This window comes from Balaenoptera acutorostrata, chromosome 7 (assembly GCF_949987535.1).
Source record: "Balaenoptera acutorostrata chromosome 7, mBalAcu1.1, whole genome shotgun sequence".
In the NCBI taxonomy this organism is placed as follows: Eukaryota; Metazoa; Chordata; class Mammalia; order Artiodactyla; family Balaenopteridae; genus Balaenoptera; species Balaenoptera acutorostrata.
The window spans coordinates 45,659,510-45,681,404 of NC_080070.1; the positions used below are offsets into that span (position 1 = coordinate 45,659,510).

General features: G+C 41.1%; 1 protein-coding gene across 1 annotated transcript in view; it reads right to left on the minus strand.

Annotated features, from left to right (window-relative positions):
- Window positions 1–20,350, minus strand: part of FKBP9 (FKBP prolyl isomerase 9) — a 42,301-nt gene extending 21,951 nt beyond the window's left edge. The window contains exons 1-5 of the mRNA XM_057549695.1: window positions 20,286–20,350; window positions 12,650–12,795; window positions 11,910–12,099; window positions 11,498–11,643; window positions 2,457–2,646 (exon numbers count right to left, since the gene is read on the minus strand). Coding sequence (XP_057405678.1) covers window positions 2,457–2,646; window positions 11,498–11,643; window positions 11,910–12,099; window positions 12,650–12,795; window positions 20,286–20,335 — 722 coding nt within the window. The 5' untranslated portion in view covers window positions 20,336–20,350. The remainder of the gene's footprint in view (window positions 1–2,456; window positions 2,647–11,497; window positions 11,644–11,909; window positions 12,100–12,649; window positions 12,796–20,285) is intronic.
- Between the last annotated feature and the right edge of the window lie 1,545 nt (window positions 20,351–21,895).

Below are 21,895 nucleotides of genomic sequence, written 5' to 3' on the forward strand. Positions count from 1 at the left end.
AACCGAAATTAAAATGCAAATAAACAGGCAATATGCTTTCAACAATATGCAACCATAAAAGTGTTAATATCTTTAATGTACAGAGATCTTAAATTAATAAGAAAAGGACAAATACCAATATCCTCAATATAAAAACAGGCAAATACACAAACAGGTAAATCACAAAAGAAAATATCCAAATAGTCAATAAACATTTGAAAGAATTTCAACCTTAATAGCAATCAAAGAAATTCAGATTACAATTATAAAGTTCTATTTTTCTCCTATAAATTGGCAAAGATTATTTTTAAATAATACCCAGTGTTGCTGAGTTTGCAGGGAATGGGGTACTCTTAGTGATGTAAAACCTTCATTGAGGACAACTTGCTACTTATATCAAAAGCTGTAAAAATACACATAACCTTAGACCTAGAAATTCTTCTAGAAATTGATCCCGCGGAAACAATCATATTATTTAAGATTTAGCTACAAAAATAATTATTGCAGTCCCACTTAGAACATCAAAAGATAGAAAATAATAGGGATTGATTACTAAATTAAGGCAAATCTATATAATGGAATATTACTTAGCTCTTAGGATGGATGAGACCCCAGTGTACTAAGATGGAAATCTGTTTGAAACCTAAGAAAACTGTGGTTCCATTAATATGGAAAGAAGTCTGGTATCCACTAGAAAGACGGCTTTTCAGCTAAAAACAAAATTCCAGGGAATAAAAGACAGAACTAAGCTCATATGTGACAAGTAATCACATGCACACACTCTCTCAATTTTTTTTAATAGAAAAAATAAAAACAACTCAAATGTCATCAATGGGGAATGGTTAAATAAATATGGTATAGTCACTCAATGAAACACTACACAGACATAAAAAATGATTTCCCTCTACGCATGAATATGGAAAAATTCCAAGGTGAAGAAAAGCAAGGAGCAGGGGCTTCACTGGTGGCGCAGTGGTTAAGAATCCGCCTGCCAATGCAGGGGACATGGGTTCGAGCCCTGGTCCGGGAGGATCCCGCATGCCGCGGAGCAACTAAGCCCATGCACCACAACTACTGAGCCTGCACTCTAGAGCCCGTGAGCCACAACTACTGAACCCGCATGCCACAACTACTGAAGCCCACGTGCCTAGAGCCTGTGCTCAGCAACAAGAGAAGCCACCGCAATGAGAAGCCCGCGCACCGCAACGAAGAGTAGCCCCTGCTCGCCGCAACTAGAGAAAAGCCCGTGCGCAGCAACGAAGACCCAAGGCAGCCAAAAATAAATTAATTTTTAAAAAAAGCAAGGAGCAGAATAGTGCATATAGTACGTAGCATTATGTTATGTGTATATGTATATAATACATAATGTTATATATGTATGTATATAGTATTCTATATGCTATATACTATAAAGCGGAGGAAATAATATAACAATTGTATTTGCTTATATCTGCTTTAGGAAAAAAATCCACACATTTGAAGAATAAAAAAAGAAACTTATTAATAACAGTGGTTAACTCTAAGTGGCTTGGGGGGAGGGGGATGTGAGGTTGGCAGGGATGGTTGGTACAACATATCTTAACGCATATTTTGTTTTAATTTTGAACCATGAGACTATTGCCTTTTTCCAAAAAATCAAATGAAAAATTTAAAAGAAGGGATCCTCGGAGTAGGAATAATGAATTATGCAAATAAAATTATACCATATAAAAATTCTGTAACGTTTCTGGGTGACTAATTAAACGAGAAGTCTCTTACCTCAGAGAAACAGGTAGATTGCTGTCACTACTTGCTTGCTCTATAGGAAGCTAAAGGAATCCAAACCAACACATGCCACTTGAATGAGCAACACATACCAAACACCTGTTGCCTGCTCACAACTGCAGGCTAAGCCTGATAAACAAAACAAAGCTTTGAATAACAACAGGCTCAGTAATTAGCCTCCGCCCAGCATCCAGACAGTCCCTGCAGCAGATAAGCCATTAAAGTTTGCAAAGTGCTTCTGCCTACCTTCTCTCTTTAATCTAACCATCTTTTTGAGAAAGGTGCTAACAACAGGGAAAAAACTGAAGCTCAGGGAGGTCAAATGCTATCCAAAGTTACACACCTAGTGCACCACACACAGGGACTGGAATCCAGGTCTCCCAGCACCAAGTCTGTTCTCTTCGCATCCTACCGCCTGGACCTGCCTTCTGGTCACTTCCCACCTTGGACCCCAGAGTTGGGTTTATACTTGGATAGCTAAGCACAGTCTAGAGGGATGGTGGGAGTCTAGGGTGAGCCTCTCCTGCTTTCTTGCAGACCCATCTCCCACAGGCCCCAAGGAGACTGTTCTAACAACCTCTGAAGGAATTCAGTATCAGAAAATAGAAACCTATACTGGAGATGAAAATACTAACTCAAAATCAGCACTGACAAGCTATAAACTATATTTAATAAGAGGTTCTGGTAAGTGAAGGACCCTGTTGTTTGCTTACCTGGAATCAAAGAATGTGCCGTCCAGAAGTGTGCCGTTGTAATGATACCTGAGAAAGTCCCCCCTTTGACTTTGCCGCTCACAGTTTTCAGGTACTACCTTATTCTCAATGGAAATGCCATCCTTGGGGTTATGGAGGTCCAATAATGCAACATCAAACACCAGAGATGCCTGTCCAGGAATGTCTTTCCCTAGAGTGGAATGAAGGAAGATGATGAAATCAGGACACAAGATTTAGGAAGTATCAGTATTTTAACTACAATTCAACACCCACTGCGTTGGTGTTACACATTCCTTGAAGTTTCCAAGCCAAGGAAACAAATGTTCTTCCACATCTTGGGTGGTCCCCCATGGTGTCTAACCGTGCTGTCTCACCATGGTGTCCAACCGAAGGCTGGCAGGTATAATTTGAAGCCTGACTTCCTCAGAAAAAGGAGCAAACCGATAATAATGACACGGAGAATACTGTGACCACATTTTCTATGCTTGTGCTTGCAAATCAAGGCTCTGTGTGAGTGGTTATATACCCACATGCAAACCCCAATACATACCTCTGTGGGTTTCTGTTTGTATACAGATGCAAATCACAGACATTCCAAAGCTTGGATCTGGTTCTGGAGAACACTACATAGACTTGTTCTTTGAAACTCACAGACAATTTTTTAAAAATTTATTTTATTGAGTATAGTTGTTTTACAATGTTGTGTTAATTTCTCCAGTACAGCAAAGTGATTCAGTTATACATATATATATATTCTTTTTTTTTAATAGATCGTTATTGGAGTATAATTGCTTTACAATGTTGTGTTAGTTTCTGCTGTATAACAAATTGAATCAGCCATATGCATACATATATCCTCATATCCCCTCCCTCTTGCGTCTCCCTCCCACCCTCCATATCCCACCCCTCTAGGTGGTCACAAAGCACCAAGCTGATCTCCCTGTGCTATGTGGCTGCTTCCCACTAGCTATCTATTTTACATTTGGTAGTGTATATATGTCCATGCCACTCTCTCACTTCGTCCCGGCTTACCCTTCCCCCCCCCCCCGTGTCCTCAAGTCCATTCTCTACATCTGAGTCTTTATTCCTGTCCTGCCCCTAGATTCTTCAGAACCTTTTTTTTTTTTATTCCATATATATGTGTTAGCATATGGTATTTGTTTTTCTCTTTCTAACTTACTTCACTCTGTAGGAGAGACTCTAGGTCCATCCACCTCACTACAAATAACTCAGGTTCGTTTCTTTTTATGGCTGAGTAATATTCCATTGTATATATGTGCCACATCTTCTTTATCCATTCATCTGTCGATGGACACTTAGGTTGCTTCCATGCCCTGGCTATTGTAAATAGTGCTGCAATGAACATTGTGGTACATGACTCTTTTTGAATTATGGTTTTCTCAGGGTATATGCCCAGTAGTGGGATTGCTGGGTCATATGGTAGTTCTATTTTTAGTTTTTTAAGGAACCTCCATACTGTTCTCCATAGTGGTCATATCAATTTACATTCCCACCAACAGTGCAGGAGGGTTCCCTTTTCTTCACAACCTCTGCAGCATTTATTGTTTGTAGATTTTTTGATGATGGCCATTCTGACCAGTGTGAGGTGATACCTCATTGTAGTTTTGATTTGCATTTCTCTAATGATTAGTGATGTTGAGCATTCTTTCATGTGTTTGTTGGCAATCTGTATATCTTCTTTGGAGAAATGTCTATTTAGGTCTTCTGCCCATTTTTGGATTGGGTTGTTTGTTTTTTTGATATTGAGCTGCCTGAGCTGCTTGTATATTTTGGCAATTAATCCTTTGTCAGTTGCTTCATTTGCAAATATTTTCTCCCATTCTGAGGGTTATGTTTTCATTTTGTTCATGGTTTCTTTTGCTGCACAAAAGTTTTTAAGTTTCATTGGGTCCCATTTGTTTATTTTTGTTTTTATTTCCATTTCTCTAGGAGCTGGGTCAAAAAGGATCTTGCTATGATTTATGTCATAGAGTGTTCTGCCTATGTTTTCCTCTAACAGTTTTATAGTGTCTGGCCTTACATTTACGTTTTAATCCATTTTGAGTTTATTTTTGTGTATGGTGTTAGGGAGTGTTCTAATTTCATTCTTTTACATGTAGCTGTCCAGTTTTCCCAGCACCACTTACTGAAGAGACTGTCTTTTCTCCATTGGATATTCTTGCCTCCTTTATCAAAAATAAGGTGACCATAGGTACATGGGTTTATCTCTGGGCTTTCTATCCTGTTCCATTGATCTATATTTCTGTGTTTGTGCCAGTACCATCCTGTCTTGATTACTGTAGCTTTGTAGTATAGTCTGAAGTCAGGGAGCCTGATTCCTCCAGCTCCGTTTTTTTTTTCACAAGATTGCTTTGGCTATTCGGGGTCTTTTGTGTTTCCATACAAATTGTGAAATTTTTTGTTCTAGTTCTGTGAAAAATGCCAATGGTAGTTTGATAAGGATTGCATTGAATCTGTAGATTGCTTTGGGGAGTATAGTCATTTTCACAATGTTGATTCTTCCAATCCAAGAACATGATATATCTCTCCATCTGTTTGTATCATCTTTAATTTCTTTCATCAGTGTCTTATAGTTTTCTGCATACAGGTCTTTTTTCTCCTTGGGTAGGTTTATTCCTAGGTATTTTATTCTTTTTGTTGGAATGGTAAATGGGAGTGTCTCCTTAATTTCTCTTTCAGATTTTTCATCATTAGTGTATAGGAATGCAAGAGATTTCTGTGCATTAATTTTGTATCCTGCTACTTTACCAAATTCATTGATTAGCTCCAGTAGTTTTCTGGTAGCATCTTTAGAATTCTCTAAGTACAGTATCATGTCATCTGCAAACAGGGACAGTTTTACTTCTTTTCCGATTTGGATTCCTTTTATTTCTTTTTTTTTTCTCTGATTGCTGTGGCTATAACTTCCAAAACTATGTTGAATGATAGTGGTGAGAGTGGGCAACCTTGTCTTGTTCCTGATCTTAGTGGAAATAATTTCAGTTTTTCACCATTGAGAACGATGCTGGCTGTGGGTTTGTCATATATGGCCTTTATTATGTTGAGATAAGTTCCCTCTATGCCCACTTTCTGGAGGGTTTTTATCATAAATGGGTGTTGAATTTTGTTGAAAGCTTTTTCTGCATCTATTGAGATGATCATATGGTTTTTATCCTTCAATTTCTTAATATGGTGTATCACATTGATTGATTTGCACATATTGAAGAATCCTTGCGTTCCTGGGATTTTGTTGAGGATTTTTGCATCTATGTTCGTCAGTGATACTGGCCTGTAGTTTTCTTTTTTTGTGACATCTTTGTCTGGTTTTGGTATAAGGGTGATGGTGGCCTTGTAGAATGAGTTTGGGAGTGTTCCTCCCTCTGCTATCTTTTGGAAGAGTTTGAGAAGGATAGGTGTTAGCTCTTCTCTAAATGTTTGATAGAATTCGCCTGTGAAGCCATCTGGTCCTGGGCTTTTGCTTGTTGGAAAATTTTTAATCAGAGTCTCAATTTCAGTGCTTGTGATTGGTCTGTTTATATTTTCTATTTCTTCCTGGTTCAGTCTCAGAAGGTTGTGCTTTTCTAAGAATTTGGCCATTTCTTCCAGGTTGTCCATTTTATTGGCATAGAGTTGCTTGTAGTAATCTCTCATGATCCTTTGTATTTCTGCAGTGTCAGTTGTTACTTCTCCTTTTTCATTTCTAATCCTGTTGATTTGAGTCTTCTCCCTTTTTTTCTTGATGAGCCTGGCTAATGGTTTATCAATTTTGTTTATCCTCTCAAAGAACCAGCTTTTAGTTTTATGATCTTTGCTATCGTTTCCTTCATTTCTTTTTCATTTATTTCTGATCTGATCTTTATGATTTCTTTCCTTCTGCTAACTTTGGGGTTTTTTGTGTGTTCTTCTTTCTCTAATTGCTTTAGGTGTAAGGTTAGGTTATTTTTTTGAGATGTTTCTTGTTTCTTGAGGTAGGATTGTATTGCTATAAACTTCCCTCTTAGAATTGCTTTTGCTGCATCTCATAGGTTTTGGGTTGTCGTGTGTTCATTGTCATCTGTTTCTATGTATTTTTTGATTTCCTCTTTGATTTCTTCAGTGATCTCTTGGTTATTCAGTAGCGTATTATTTAGCCTCCATTTGTTTGTATTTTTTTCAGTTTTTTTCTTGTAACTGATATCTAGTCTCATAGCGTTGTGGTTGGAAAAGATACTTGATACAATTTCAATTTTCTTAAATTTACCAAGGCTTGATTTGTGACCCAAGATATGATCTATCCTGGAGAATGTTCCATGAGCACTTGAGAAGAATGTGTATTCTGTTGTTATTGGTTGGAATGTCCTATAAATATCAATTAAGTCCATCTTGTTTAATGTATCATTTAAAGCTTGTGTTTCCTTATTTATTTTCATTTTGGATGATCTGTCCATTGGTGAAAGTGGGGTGTTAAAGTCCCCTACTATGATTGTGTTACTGTCGATTTCCCCTTTTATGGCTGTTAGTATTTGCCTTATGTATTGAGGTGCTCCTATGCTGGGTGCATAAATATTTACAATTGTTATATCTTCTTCTTGGATTGATCCCTTGATCATTATGTAGTGTCCTTCTTTGACTCTTGTAATAGTCTTTGTTTTAAAGTCTATTTCGTCTGATATGAGAATTGCTACTCCAGCTTTCTTTTGATTTCCATCTGCATGGAATATCTTTTTCCATCCCCTCACTTTCAGTCTGTATGTGTCCCTAGGTCTGAAGTGGGTCTCTTGTAGACAATATATATACAGGTCTTGTTTTTGTATCCATTCAGCCAGTCTGTGTCTTTTGGTTGGAGCATTTAATCCATTTACCTTTAAGGTAATTATCGATATGTATGTTCCCATTACCATTTGCTTAATTGTTTTGGGTTTGTTTTTGTAGGTCTTTTCCTTCTCTTGTGTTTCCTGCCTAGAGAAGTTCCTTTAGCATTTTTTGTAAAGCTGGTTTGGTGGTGTTGAATACTCTTAACTTTTGCTTGTCTGTAAAGGTTTTAATTTCTCCATCGAATCTGAATGAGATCCTTGCGGGGTAGAGTAATCTTGGTTGTAGGTTTTTCCCTTTCATCACTTTAAATATGTCCTGTCACTCCCTTCTGGCTTGCAGAGTTTCTGCTGAAAGATCAGCTGTTAAGCTTATGGGGATTCCCTTTATGTTATTTGTTGCTTTTCCCTTGCTGCTTTTAATATTTTTTCTTTGTATTTAATGTTTGGTAGTTTGATTAATATGTGTCTTGGCATGTTTCTCCTTGGCTTTATCCTGTATGGGACTCTCTGTGCTTCCTGGAGTTGATTGACTATTTCCTTTCCCATGTTAGGGAAGTTTTCAACTATAATCTCTTCAAATATTTTCTCAGTCCCTTTCTTTTTCTCTTCTTCTTCTAGGACCCCTATATTTTGAATGTTTGTGTGCTTAATCTTGTCCCAGAGGTCTCTGAGACTGTCCTCAATTCTTTTCATTCTTTTTTCTTTATTCTGCTCTGCAGTAGTTATTTCCACTATTTTATCTTCCAGGTCACTTATCCGTTCTTCTGCCTCAGTTATTCTGCTATTGATTCCCTCTAGAGAATTTCTAACTTCATTTATTGTGCTGTTCGTCATTGTTTGCTCTTTAGTTCTCCTAGGTCTTTGTTAAATGTTTCTTGTATTTTCTCCATTCTATTTCCAAGATTTTGGATCATCTTTACTATCATTACTCTGAATTCTTTTTCAGGTAGACTGCATATTTCCTTTTCATTTGTTTGGTCTAATGGGTTTTTACTTTGCTCCTTCATCTGCTGCGTATTTCTCTGTCTTCTCATTTTGCTTAACTTACTGTGTTTGGGGTCTCCTTTTTGCAGGCTGCAGGTTCGTAGTTCCTGTTGTTTTTGGTGTCTGTCCCCAGTGGGTGAGGTTGGTTCACTGGGTTGTGAGGCTTCCTGGTGGAGGGGACTGGTGCCTGTGTTCTGGTGGATAAGTCTGGATCTTGTCTTTCTGGTGGGAAGGACCACATCCGGTGGTGTGTTTTGAGGTGTCTGTGAACTTATTATGATTTAGGCAGCCTCTCTGCTAATGGGTGGGGTTGTGTTCCTGTCTTTCTAGTTGTTTGGCATGGGGTGTCCAGCACTGTAGCTTGCTGGTCGTTGAGTGGAGCTGGGTCTTAGCGTTGAGATGGAGATCTCTGGGAGAGCTCTTGCCGATTGATATTACGTGGGGCCTGGAGGTCTCTGGTGATCCAATGTCCTGAACTCGGCTCTCCCACCTCAGAGGCTCAGGCCTGACACCTGGCTGGAGCACCACAACCCTGTCAACCACACGGCTCTTTTGCTAGTTTCTGTCCTTGTTCCACACATATAGGTTTTTTCCTTCATATCATTCAGTCTTGCTAAAGTTTTGGGGTCATCTCGGAGATCAATCTGAGTCCCTGTTAGTGTTGGAGGGTCTCCTGCAGAGGCAAGGGGTGGCTGTGGCTTACTGTGGGGACAAGGACACTGGCAGCAGAAGTTCTGGGAAGTACTCCTTGGTGTGAGCTCTACCAGAGTCCCTCACAACCAATTTTTTTTTTTATAAATTTATTTATTTATTTATTTTTATTTTTGGCTCGTTGGGTCTTCGTTGCTGTGTGCGGGCTTTCTCTAGTTGCGGTGAGTGGGGGCTACTCTTCATTGCAGTGCGTGGGCTTCTCATTGCGGTGGCTTCTCTTGTTGTGCAGCACAGGCTCTAGGCACGTGGGCTTCAGTAGTTGTGGCACACGGGCTCAGTAGTTGTGGCTCGCAGGATCTAGAGCGCAGGCTCAGTAGTTGTGGCGCACAGGCTTAGCTGCTCTGTGGTATGTGGGATCTTCCCGGACCAGGGCTCGAACCCATGTCCCCTGAACTGGCAGGCAGATTCTTAACCACTGCGCCACCAGGGAAGTCCCCCAATTTTTCAAAGAGGCAAAAATTCAATCCTTTAAGTGCATCCAAAACAAGATATAAGTAAAACTAAAGTTAGCTGAGATAAGAGGGGAAAAAATGGCACCCACAATCCAAAACATAAATCGCCTTCAAATCGTTTCTATTTCACTTCAGGATGGTATTGCTTCTCATGGATGTTCCTAACAGTGAGGATTTATTGAATATGTGCAACACGATAATCCACATGAAGAGATTATTGGGCACTAGCTCTTCCTGCAAAGATCAACATCAACCAATAAGTAACTCTAAATCCAGGACTCTGGGATAAAAGGAAGTTAGTTACCTGACGAACCACTTACCTCAACACCCTTACTTGCCATTTGTTATGTCATGCAAAGGAGAAGGCCTAGACAAGTGAACCACAGGGCATGCCAAGCCTGTGCTCCTTCAACTGGCTCTTTGGCAGAGCCCACCCCTCTGTCTCCTTCCCCTCAGAGGAATGGTGAAATCTGCTGAAAGCAGGCTGCTGAGTCAGCCTCTGGATCACCAGGTGTGGTTAATCCCTGAAATGCAGGTGTGGGTGTGGGAGGGTGTGTGATAGAATGTTAATCTTTTTTACTTTTCTGTATCTTTTAATTTAATAGAAAACAGAAAGCCTTACAGTAACCCCAGGGTTTAAATTTTTCTAGCATTATTATGTACTACCTGAATATTTGGGTTTTTTTATAACAACTTTATTGAGATATAATTCCCATACTATACAATTCACCTGTTTAAATTTATACCTGGATAGCTGAGCACAGTGTCAAAGTATAAAGCATTTAAAAATAACTATTTTAAATAAACTATTTATTTTAAATATTTAAATTATTTATTATTTATTAAAAATAAATAAATAACATTCCTCACATCAGGCTAGGCATCTAGCTTTATTTGGTACCTCATATGCATGTGGATGATGACAAAAGGATTTGGGAGACAAGGGGAATGAACTTCCACTAGCCAAGGATGAGAGAGTTTGAGTAGTGATAAGAATAATAACATATCTTGGGGAGGGGAGAATTAAGATATATTTGTGGCAGTTATTTTCAAGTTTTATATTTTTCTTTTAGCAGGTTTTTAAAGAAACTGTCTGCAGATTCCCAGTAATAAAAGTGGAGATCGACAGGAGAGAAGGCTAACCTCTCCTCCTGCTCTGTAGACCTAGAGCCAGAAAACATAGCTTGGAAAACATTATATTAGGGGGTTATTAGAAGTTGGGTATCGCTGTCAGTAAGCTTCTTAAATAGCATCACATTTTCTTTTTTTTTTCCTTTTCTTTTCGTTTTTTTTTTTTTTTTTGGCCACACGGCTTGTGGGATCTTAGTTCCCTGACCAGGGATGGAACCCATGCCCCTGCACTGGAAGCATGGAGTCTTAACCACTGGACCACCAGGGAAGTCCTGAGATGTCTTACTTAAGAACAACAATGAGGGTGGTATGAATTGGGAGATTGGGATTGACATATATACACTATTGATACTATGTATAAAATAGATAACTAATGAGAACCTACTGTATAGCACAGGGAACTCTACTCAGTACTCTGTGGTGACCTAAATGGGAAGGAAATCCGAAAAAGAGGGGACATATGTATACGCATAGCTGATTCACTTTGCTGTACAGTAGAAAGTAACACAACATTGTAAAGCAACTATACTCAAATAAAAAAAAAATTTTAATAAAATAAAATAAAATAGTGCTAGGTGGAAAAAAAAAGAAAAAGAACAACAATGACCATGAATAGGTGGAGATTTCTGCAACTTACTCATCAGACAGCAAATGATTTAGACTAGCACCATCCAAATAGAACTTTCTGCAGTGATGGAAATGCTCTGTATCTGCCCTGTCCAGTATAGCAGCCCTTGGCAACAAGTGGCTTTTAAGTACATGAACTGTGGCAGTGTGACCAAGGTACAGAATTTAAAGTTTTATTTAACCTAATGTAAATGTAAATAGCTATATGTAGCTAGTGGCTACCATATTGGACACTGCAAGTCTAGACCAAAAGCTCTGGTGGGTTCCACACAGTAAGTTAAATTAACCACTGCAAAAGAAATAAAGACAGATGAGAGTGGCTCGAAGAATGAGAAGGACTTACCATCTCCATCTTCTCCATAGGCCAGAAAAGGAGGTATGGTGATGATGCGCTTTTCTCCCACACACATCCCCAACAGCCCTTTGTCCATTCCAGGAATCAGCCAGCCAATTCCCACATATGTGTCATATGTTTTCATGCGATTGTGACTGAAAACCAATGAGAAAGGGGAAAAGTTCCATACCATGAGGGCATTTCCAATTCATCCTTCAAAAGGTTTTTCTTACCCAAAACTCAGCTACCAATGAACTCATACCCATCCCTGGAGAAAAAACATGTATACATCTTTGTTCCCAATCACAGAGCAGTTGGGAATAAATCCCTTTTCTGATTTCTCCATGGGCATAAAAAAGCGGATGAGAGAGAAAGAACTAAGGGGCATTTCAATGATACTACCACGAATGGCGGGACTTACCTCGAATCAAACAGTGTCCCATCCAAGAACGTTCCATTGTAGTGGTACCTAACAAAATCAGACACCTGGATGGTCCGAGGGCAACTGGGGGGCTTGACGTAAGTGTGAATCTGAACCTGATCTTCCGAATTCCAAATATCCATCAGAAGTATATCAAAATGAAGCACTGAATCTGGGGGGATCACACCAGCTAGAAAATAAAGAGGGTTCACACTGAGAAGCTGCTGCCTTTTGGGCCAGACAAATAAACACCTAGGATGCTGCCAAGGTGAATGGAAGCCAAAAGGGCTCAAGAGGTCACATACAATTCCAAAATGAGCCACGTTCCCTCCTTCTTTTGTCCAAATGAAAAAAAAAAATTTTTTGGCCGCACCCTGTGGCTTGCGGGATCTCAGTCCCCTGACCAGGGATTGAACCCAGGCCATGGAAGTGAAAGCCCAGAATCCTAACCACTAGGCCACCAGGGAACTCCCTCCAAATGAAATTTAAAGAAAAGAGAAAAAACACAAAAATTTCCTCTCAGCAAGGATAACATTCAGTACATCTGTGTTAATAACACTTCTTTCATATCTAGAATAAATAAACTTTTAAGATGAAATTTTAGCTGTGTGTGTGTGCTCACAGCTTCTCATTTTCCCCTACCCGAAGCTTCCAAAGACTCTAGTCTGCCTGACTGAAGAGCCTGCAAATGTTCTGGTGGTTTCGGCAGATGTGTTTACAAGCACAGAACAAACACTTACAAACTCCTTCACTTCCGTAGGCCAGCTTTGGGGGGATCTTCACAAAACGCCTCTCATTTACACACATCCCGACCAGAGCTTGGTCCATCCCTGCAATCAGTTGTCCTTTTCCCACAAACACGTTGAAAGTGGAGTCTCTGTCATAGCTGAAGACCCAAAAGGTAGGGAGAGAGAAGGAAAAGTATAAATAATCCTTCCCTTAGTGAAACTAACCTGTAAAAATGTACCCATGGACAGAGTGAGGTCACTGCAAAGTAAAAAGCCCACAGAGGAGTTACTGATGCAGGAAATATCTTCATTGGACAGTACTTGCAGGGTTGGAATTTTTTAATTACCTTGAATATTGCCAGCAAATCTAGTCAGATAAGCATCAGCATAACTCTCTCTAGAAAAAAATATATGTTGTTTGTTGTGAAATATCTACCAATTCTTCCATTAAAAAAAAAAATCGTTTACTCCATTTCTATGTGATTGGTACCTAACAGCAACATCACAGATACTCATGTGCAAATTAACACTAATTTTCTTTTTTTTTCTTTTAAGTCAATAAGTTAAACAAAGAGGCAGCGTGGTGTAGCAGGAAGTGCACTTAAACTCTCTTAATCTCAGTTTCCTCCACTGCAAAATGTGAGTGATGATAATAGCCATCACAAGATCCGTACCATAAAACAATGTGAAAAGTACTCTGAAACCCTAAGGGTTATGCCAATATTACTATACATAATTATTGCAGGTGATAGAAAGTCTGATGTAGTGTTGAAATCACTAATACATGTGTTTCAAAGGCTGACTGGTGATGGCCTTTAGTAGGAAAATAAATATTGGAATCATGGCTATGATCCAAGCTCTCATCCTCTTCCATGTCAAACTTAGCAACAACAAGGGGGTGCCAATTAGGATACTATGCTAGGGGCTTTGGGGGATATAAAAACGTCCAAGGCATGGACTTTGCCTACAAGTACCTTATATACTGGCAGAGACACCTACAGAGTTTTAGACCTACAGTAGCCTTTTATAATGAAAGACCTACAGAGCTTAGAGTTTATAAGAAACTAAACACTGGATAAATAACTAAACACTGAAATAACTTAAGCAAGTTAGGCAAGGACATATAATAAAATGCTCTATGGCCATTTTAAAATAACAGATCTCTGCTATAGGATGTACTATAGCATTACTATACATGACTATAGTATAGTATGTATAGATTACTATACATGGACTATAGTTAATAATAATGTGTTGCAGGCTGACATTAGGTGGACAGTGTTAAGAATCCACCTGCCAATGCAGGGGGCACAGGTTCGAGCCCTGGTCCGGGAAGATCCCACATGCTGCGGAGCAACTAAGCCCGTGTACCACAACTACTGAGCCTGCACTCTAGAGCCCGCAAGCCACAACTACCGAGCCCGAGTGCCACAACTACTGAAGCCCATGAACCTAGAGCCCATGCTCTGCAACAAGAGAAGCCACCGCGATGAGAAGCCTGCACACCGCAACGAAGAGTAGCCCCCACTCGCCGCAACTAGAGAAAGCCTGCGCACAGCAACGAAGACCCAACACAGCCAAAAATAAAAAATTAATTAATTTTTAAAAATAATAATAATATTGTGTTGCATATTCAAAGTTGCCAAGAAAGTAAATCTTAAAAGTTATCATTGGGACTTCCCTGGTGGCACAGTGGTTACGAATCCACCTGCCTAAATTGATACAGCCACTATGGAGAACAGTATGGAGGTTCCTTAAAAAACTAAAAATAGAACTACCATATGACCCAGCAATCCCACTACTGGGCATATACCCTGAGAAAACCATAATTCAAAAAGAGTTGTGCACCACAATGTTCACTGCAGCACTATTTACAATAGCCAGGACATGGAAGCAACCTAAGTGTCCATCGACAGATGAATGGATAAAGAAGATGTGGCACATATATACAATGGAATATTACTCAGCCATAAAAAGAAATGAAATTGAGTTATTTGCAGTGAGGTGGATGGACCTAGAGCCTGTCATACAGAGTGAAGTAAGTCAGAAAGAGAAAAACAAATACCATATGCTAACACATATATATGGAATCTAAAAAAAAAAAGGTTCTGAAGAACCTAGGGGCAGGACAGGAATAAAGACGCAGACGTAGAGAATGGACTTGAGGACACGGGGAGGGGGAAGGGGAAGCTGGGACGAAGTGAGAGAGTGGCATGGACTTACATACATTACCAAATGTAAAATAGATAGCTAGTGGGAAGCAGCCACATAGCACAGGGAGATCAGCTTGGTGCTTTGTGACCACCTAGAGGGGTAGGATAGGGAGGGTGGGAGGGAGGGAGACGCAAGAGGGAAGAGATATGGGGATATATGTATATGTATAGCTGATTCACTTTGTTATAAAGCAGAAACTAACATACCATTGTAAAGCAATTATACTCCAATAAAGATGTTAAAGAAAAAAGAATCCACCTGCCAATGCAGGGGATACGGGTTCGAGACCTGGCTGGGGAAGATCCCACATGCCGCAGAGCAACAAAGCCCGTGCGCCACAACTACTGAGCCTGCGCTTTAGAGCCTGTGAGCCACAACTACTGAAGCCCACGTGCCTAGAGCCTGTCCTCCACAGCAAGAGAAGCCACCACAATGAGAAGCCCGCGAACCACAACGAAGAGTAGCCCCCACTCGCCACAATTAGAGAAAGCCCGCATGCAGCAGTGAAGACCCAACACAGCCAAAAAAAAAAAAGTTACCATCACAAGAAAAAAATTTTTTGTAACTCTGCATGGTGATGGATGTTAACTACACTTATTGTGGTGATCATTTTGCAATATATACAAATATCAAATCATTATGTTGTACACCTAAAGCTAATATAATACTATATGTCAATTATACCTCAATAAAAAAAAATTTTTAACATTTCTATTCATTGGCATAGAAGGACATACACATGAAGAGAAAAGTGTAGGTTACAGAGCCACATATAAAATAATCCCATTTTGAATTTACATATACAGATGCATGTGAAAAATCCACAAGGTGACACGTGAAAATATTACCAATAGTAATCTATGGGTAGGAGATTTCAGGTGACGATTTGTCTTCTCTTTAATTCTCTCTTAATTTCAAAATGATCACGGAATACATGTTCACAGGTTTCACTTCATGGATTCGACCAACTGGCAATTGAAAATATTTTTTCAAATTTCAGATTGTTCCAAAAAGCAAAAACCTGAATTTGCTGAACACTGGCAACTATTTACATAGCATTTACATTGTATTCGGTATCAGAAGTAATCTAGAGATGATTTAAAGTATACAGGAGGATGTGCCTTGGTTATATGCAAATACTACACCGTTTTCTATAAGGGACTTGAGTATCTGAAGATTTTGGTATCCAAAGGGGTCCTGGAACCAATGCCCCATGGATACCGAGAGACGACTGTACTTGTGTAATAAAATGTTAAGGGCTGTTGGAATCTACCTGCCCTTCACTTGGTAAATTACTTCTACATTTTCCTCATTTTCCTTAATGAACAGCTTGGGAGAGCAGCACAGTCTACCTAACCACCCATCAGGTCATCTTCCTCAGACCTGCCCTCTCCTTCCCTTTCTCCTCCTAGTTTTACAGTCCGTTTCACAGCCTTCCTTTCTCCAAGGTCAGTGAACAGAAAGCAAATGTCCAAGTTCTGGCTGACAAGCCAGAGAACAAAAGCACATCATCAGCTTTGTGCCAAAGTCGGCTCTAGCCTCCACCCTCTGTCTCCGGGGGACGGAAACCCAACTTGGGGAATGCCAGCTCTTCAGTTTCACTTGGCTGGGGCTTTGCCACACCCTGAACCATCATCAAACTGGAGGATTTATGGACCAGAATTCAGGCTTCGAAGACTTCCCAGGCACGGAACTTTATATTTTTCATCCACAGAACCCAAATTTAACGGGAGTTTTTAATAATAACTACTATTTAGAGAGCGTTTATTATGTGTCAGGCACAGGGGTAACCTAAGCTTTTCTATACGCTACCTCATTTAATCCTCATACAACACCTGAAGGTAAGTGCTGATACTCAGGCTCCTGGGAGGTGAAAAAATTTCCCAAGCTCACAAAGTTAGCCAAGTGGGAAAGAAAGCTAGAACCCAGGACTATCTGACTCTTACCCTCCACGCACAGGGCCTCCCTAGATGATGTATAAAAACTGGTATGGCCTCGCAGTATTAATTTATTCATTTGATGACTGCCTAAGCAACACGCTAAAAACAAAAAGCATCTTTCCAAAAGATAATGTATAATTCACATACATGAGAAACTAACAAGCAAGGCCAGTTTTGTCTACAGCTGAAAACTCTGACCATCTGGAAAAATAAAGTTGTTCTCAGCAAGTCTGTGCTGATCAGTACAACTGGAACAAATTCATACGCAGGGTCCAGCCAGAAGCTGGTCATGAAAATTATTTCTGCAAGTGCTGGAATTAGTCCTTATTCAGCCTGTCCCAGTATCGGGCTGATGTGCAGATGTCCCAATCGAGGTCCTGCAGGAAAGAGATGACAGGCACAAACTAGGCAGCTCCAGGACACTTTAATAAAGGGGCTGTGTGCAGGGTGCAGAGAAACAATTAAGGGACAATGCAGTACCTCTGGGGACCAGAAGGGAGTGCTGTTGTCACACCCGGACCTGAAGGATCCAGGAATAGAGAGGGAGCTCAGAGCACCTGACAGAAGCTAAGCTAGGACCTTTGGTCTAGGGACACAGCCCATGTGATGACTCTATAGGCAGGAAGCCAGAGGAATAAATATCTCCACCTCACTCTCCTCCCTCCCTCTGATCTCCTGCTGATGTCCCATTGGCTGAACCCAACCACAAGCCAGACTACAAGGGGTCACTGATATAACCCATACTATGCACAGGTAGTCCATATAGGTCAACCTCCCAGAGCAAAAAGCAAGTGGAACAGGGGTAGAGTGGACCTAGAAAGGCAAATGGAAATTATCCAGCACATCCAACACCCCCTCTCCTCTCCACCAGCTTATTTTTTCTCCCCTGCTCATTCACTGCTGTAGACCCTTTGATTGCTGCCCCTGACACTTCTACCTTCCTCTGCCCCAATCGGGGTATGGGAGGTGGCTGCAGCACCCTCCAGTGATGCTCTTCCAGCTGATCAGCTCAAGGACCACTGCGACAGGAGACATCACGTAACACCCATCATATTCAACTCACTCAAATTCAACTCACTCATCTGCTACAAACAAGCATACACTGCCTTGCGCTTATTCCTCAAGATAGGTAACTATCCCTGTGGCTGCGTTCTTAAAGCATAAATACTGTGGCTCTACTTCTAAATGCAGGTTTCAACCTGCAGTGAGGATGAACTTTAAAAAGAACATACGGCAAACTGAACACACCCCCTTCTCTAGAGCCCCCAAAGCCCATTCCTAGCCAAGCTCCTAAGCTCTTTTTTTAAAAAGGACTGAGGAAACCAGAGCGGAGACCCTTGCTGTCAAGAGATGGCAACATTTTGGAAGATGGAAAGGGAACGGAGGGGCAGAAACTGACCTAGAAGGGAAGAAACAGAATCTAGGTGTATGCAAAAGGGGATCTGGTCAAGGGTGGACGCTGTGTGCCTCCTAGAGCCTGCGGAGGCCGCAGGGCAGAAGGAAACCTGGAGCATCAAAGTCCGAATTCAGAGCAGCTACCTCATGCCAGAGTCCCTTCCCCACTCTTAGCGGCTTGGTAACTATAATTTTAAGCTTTATGGAATTATTTAACTGCTTTTAAAACTCTGTGCATCTGTATTGCTTTAAAAATTAAATTAATTTTAAAACATTTTGCCAAAAATTGACATGCATGTATACTACTTGTTGCTGAGATTATTCTGATCTCAGAGCCAGAAATGAAGTTAAAGTGGCCATTACAAAGGGAAGAGAGAATGGCCCTATGGTTAGCAGAGCTGAAGCCCTGATCAACTATGAAAGGAAAAGACAGCTTGCTCTAAATGCCAATTTTAGATTCAGTTTAGACAAACAATAACCAAATACATTACTCCCCCTTGCACCTTTATTGAGGTATAATGGACGAATAAAAAGTGCGTATATTTAAGGTGTATAACTTGATGTTTTGATACATCGTGAAATAATTGTCACAATCAAGCTAATTAACATATCCATTACCTCACATAGTTACCATTTTCTTTTTCTTTTTGTAGTAAGGACACTTAAGAATTACATTCGTAGCAAATGTCAAGTACACAATACAGTATTATTAACTATATTCACACTGCTGTACATTAGACTGAATAAATTTCTTTTGAACATTAAAAAGACTGCCATATTTTGAGAATTCATAACAGAAGGGAAGCAAGTTAATAAAGAGTCAGTCGATTGGGCATGGGAACCGCCTTCTGGTGTCTCAAAGTTGGTCAGATGGCTGGCTTACACGGGACGTGCTTGACATGAGGACTGTGGTCCTTGCCAAAGCCCTTGGTGAATGAGACTAGAACATTCATGAAATGCACAAAAGCAGAAACTCACCTCCTAGCTGGATGCCTAGCCCTGGGATGACACAGCTGAGATTCAACACACTCCCCAGGCTGAATTCCACTGCTGAGCTTGGGCCCAACTCAAGGGAGGGAGGCCAAGTCTGATGTTTCTGCCTCCCACCTCCCTCCCCACACCTCTTGCTCCCAAAGGTGACTCTGGGCTACCCAGACCCTTTGCCCAAGAGTATCTTCCTCAAACAACCACCTCTACCGCAGCTAATGAGCCCTGGCAGGGGGGAAAGGCAAGCCATTAATGATCCGGCAGACTACCTGTCTGCTACCCAGATGGAAAAATGAGAGGAAGAGAGAGAAGGTGAGGGAGAAAAGAGGAGCGAGTAGGAGTGCAGAGGAAGGAAAGGAGAGAACGTATCTATTCACACCTCCACGGAGGGTCAGACCCTGACATGCAAGCGGCTGGCTTGGATGGTCTTTGGTGCATTAAAATATCATTAAAAGAAAAGTTTTGCAAAGGAAAGTAAAATCGTTACATTGCTATTGTGGATTTTTGCTTTTAAGCAACTGCACAAGTTAAAATGTCAGCTCTCTATAAATAATTCTTATTTTACACAAGTTCTCAGCCCAGCAAAATATAGCCAACTTAAATAATCAATATGAATGTATAGTTACTTGCAATGACCCACAAATGAAAATTAAAAGCAATGCCATTAATGCAGTGGTTAAGAATCTGCCTGCCAATGCAGGGGACATGGGTTCGATCCCTGGTCTGGGAAGATCCCCCATGCCACAGAGCAACTGAGCCCGTGCGCCACAACTACTGAAGCCCGTGCTCTAGAGCCCACGAGCCACAACTACCGAGCCCGCGTGCCACAACTACTGAAGCCCATGTGCCTAGAGCCCATGCTCCACAACAAGAGAAGCCACCGCAAATGAGAAGCCCACGCACCGCAACCAAGAGCAGCTCCCACTCACCGCAACTTGAGAAAGCCTGCGCACAGCAACGAAAATCAAACGCAGCCAAAAATAAATAAATAAAAATCAATCAGTAAATAAATATTAAAAAAAAAAAAGTGCCATTAAGTCTTCAAAGGGGGCATTAGGTTGGCCTGCCAATAAAAGAATAACTTCTCCTAAAGTTAGCAGAACTGCACTCACTGGGTAGCTTCTCTTTCTTTACATGGCTTTTCTGTAGGAAGGCTTACCATGCAGATCAACAATTTAAATGCTTCCCGCCTAAGTAAGCAAGTCCTGACCTGAGGCTCTCTGCCGCCACTTAACCCTTCCGGTCCACCCTGACACTGTCCGAGGTACTGCCCAGCCCACCGGCTCTCTGAGATCCAGTCCTGCAGAAGGGATGAGCCTTAACACCCTTCCACTTAACACATGACTTAACACCCAAGTGGTGGTGGGGGGGGGGGGTGCCGGGAACCTGACGCAAATGGGACCAATCAAATGGGAGAGATCCTGGGAATGTGGAATTGAGACAGAATCCAGTGAGTCAGCGTTACTGGACCCAAGAGGTCACGTATGTGGCATGGAAAGCCTGCTGGAGCTCTCTTTCAGGGAAGGGGAAAATGCGGCCCCTCTGCAATCCCTCAGAGAGATCCAGAAAGTCACCTCCATTCACGATTCTGGATCCTCAGGAGGAATTGGAGATCCTTCCAATAAATTCCCTTCCTTTCTTCTTAAGCCAGCTGGAATGGGTTTCTGGGCCCTCCCTCTACCCTGGCTTGAGGGTAGGGATTTTTTTGAATAGACTTTGGTTTTTTTAGAGCAGTTTTGAGTTCACAAAAAAATGGAACAGAAGATACAGAGATTTCCCACACACCCTCTGCCGCCACCCCGCCACCCCACACACACACAGCCTCCTCCATTATCAGCAGAGTGCATCACCAGAGGGGTACATTTGTTATAATCAGTGACATGTCATTACCACCAAAAGTCCATAGTTTACATCAGGGTTCACTCTTTTTTTTTTTTTAAGTTTATTTATTTTACTTTGGCCGCACGGCACGTGGGACCTTAGTTCCCCAACCGGGAATCAAACCCGCGCCCCCTGCATTGGAAGCGTGGAGTCTTAACCACTGGACCGCAGGGAAGTCCCCCATCAGGGTTCTCTCTTGGTGATGTACATTCTATGGGTTTGGACAAAGGTAAAATAACATGTATCCACCATCAGAGTATCATGCAAAATAGTTTTACCTGAGGGCAGGGATTTTTGTCTGTTTTATCTCTGCTACATCCCAACAACTAGAATAGTAGGTATTCAATAAATATTTGTTGAATGAATGAATATGTAAAATGAAGTTGACCTCTGCTACGAGTCTATGATTCTTTTAGAGCAATGGTTCTCCAAATGTGGTCCTAGACCACTGCATCAGCATCACCTGGGAACTTGTTAGATATACAAATTCTCAGGCCCCATCCCAGACCTACCTAATCAGGAACTGTGTATAATAAGCTTCAGGTGATTCTGATGCGTGTACAGTTTGAACACCACTGGGTCTGAGCATTTACAACTCTATATACCCAACAGGGCATGTAGTGGTCACACAGTAATATTTATTGAATGTAGAGACCTTAAAGGTCTGCAGACAGGCCTGAGACTGTGCATGAACTGACCAGGATGCCGGTTTTGCCTGCTAAAGATAACAGGAACATGTTAAACTTCAGTCCCTTACTACTAGGAATGCTATGGAACTCCTCAAAAGCTGAATCAAGAGTGGTGGACAAGGAGTTTCCAAGGACTAGAGAGTGAGAGCAGG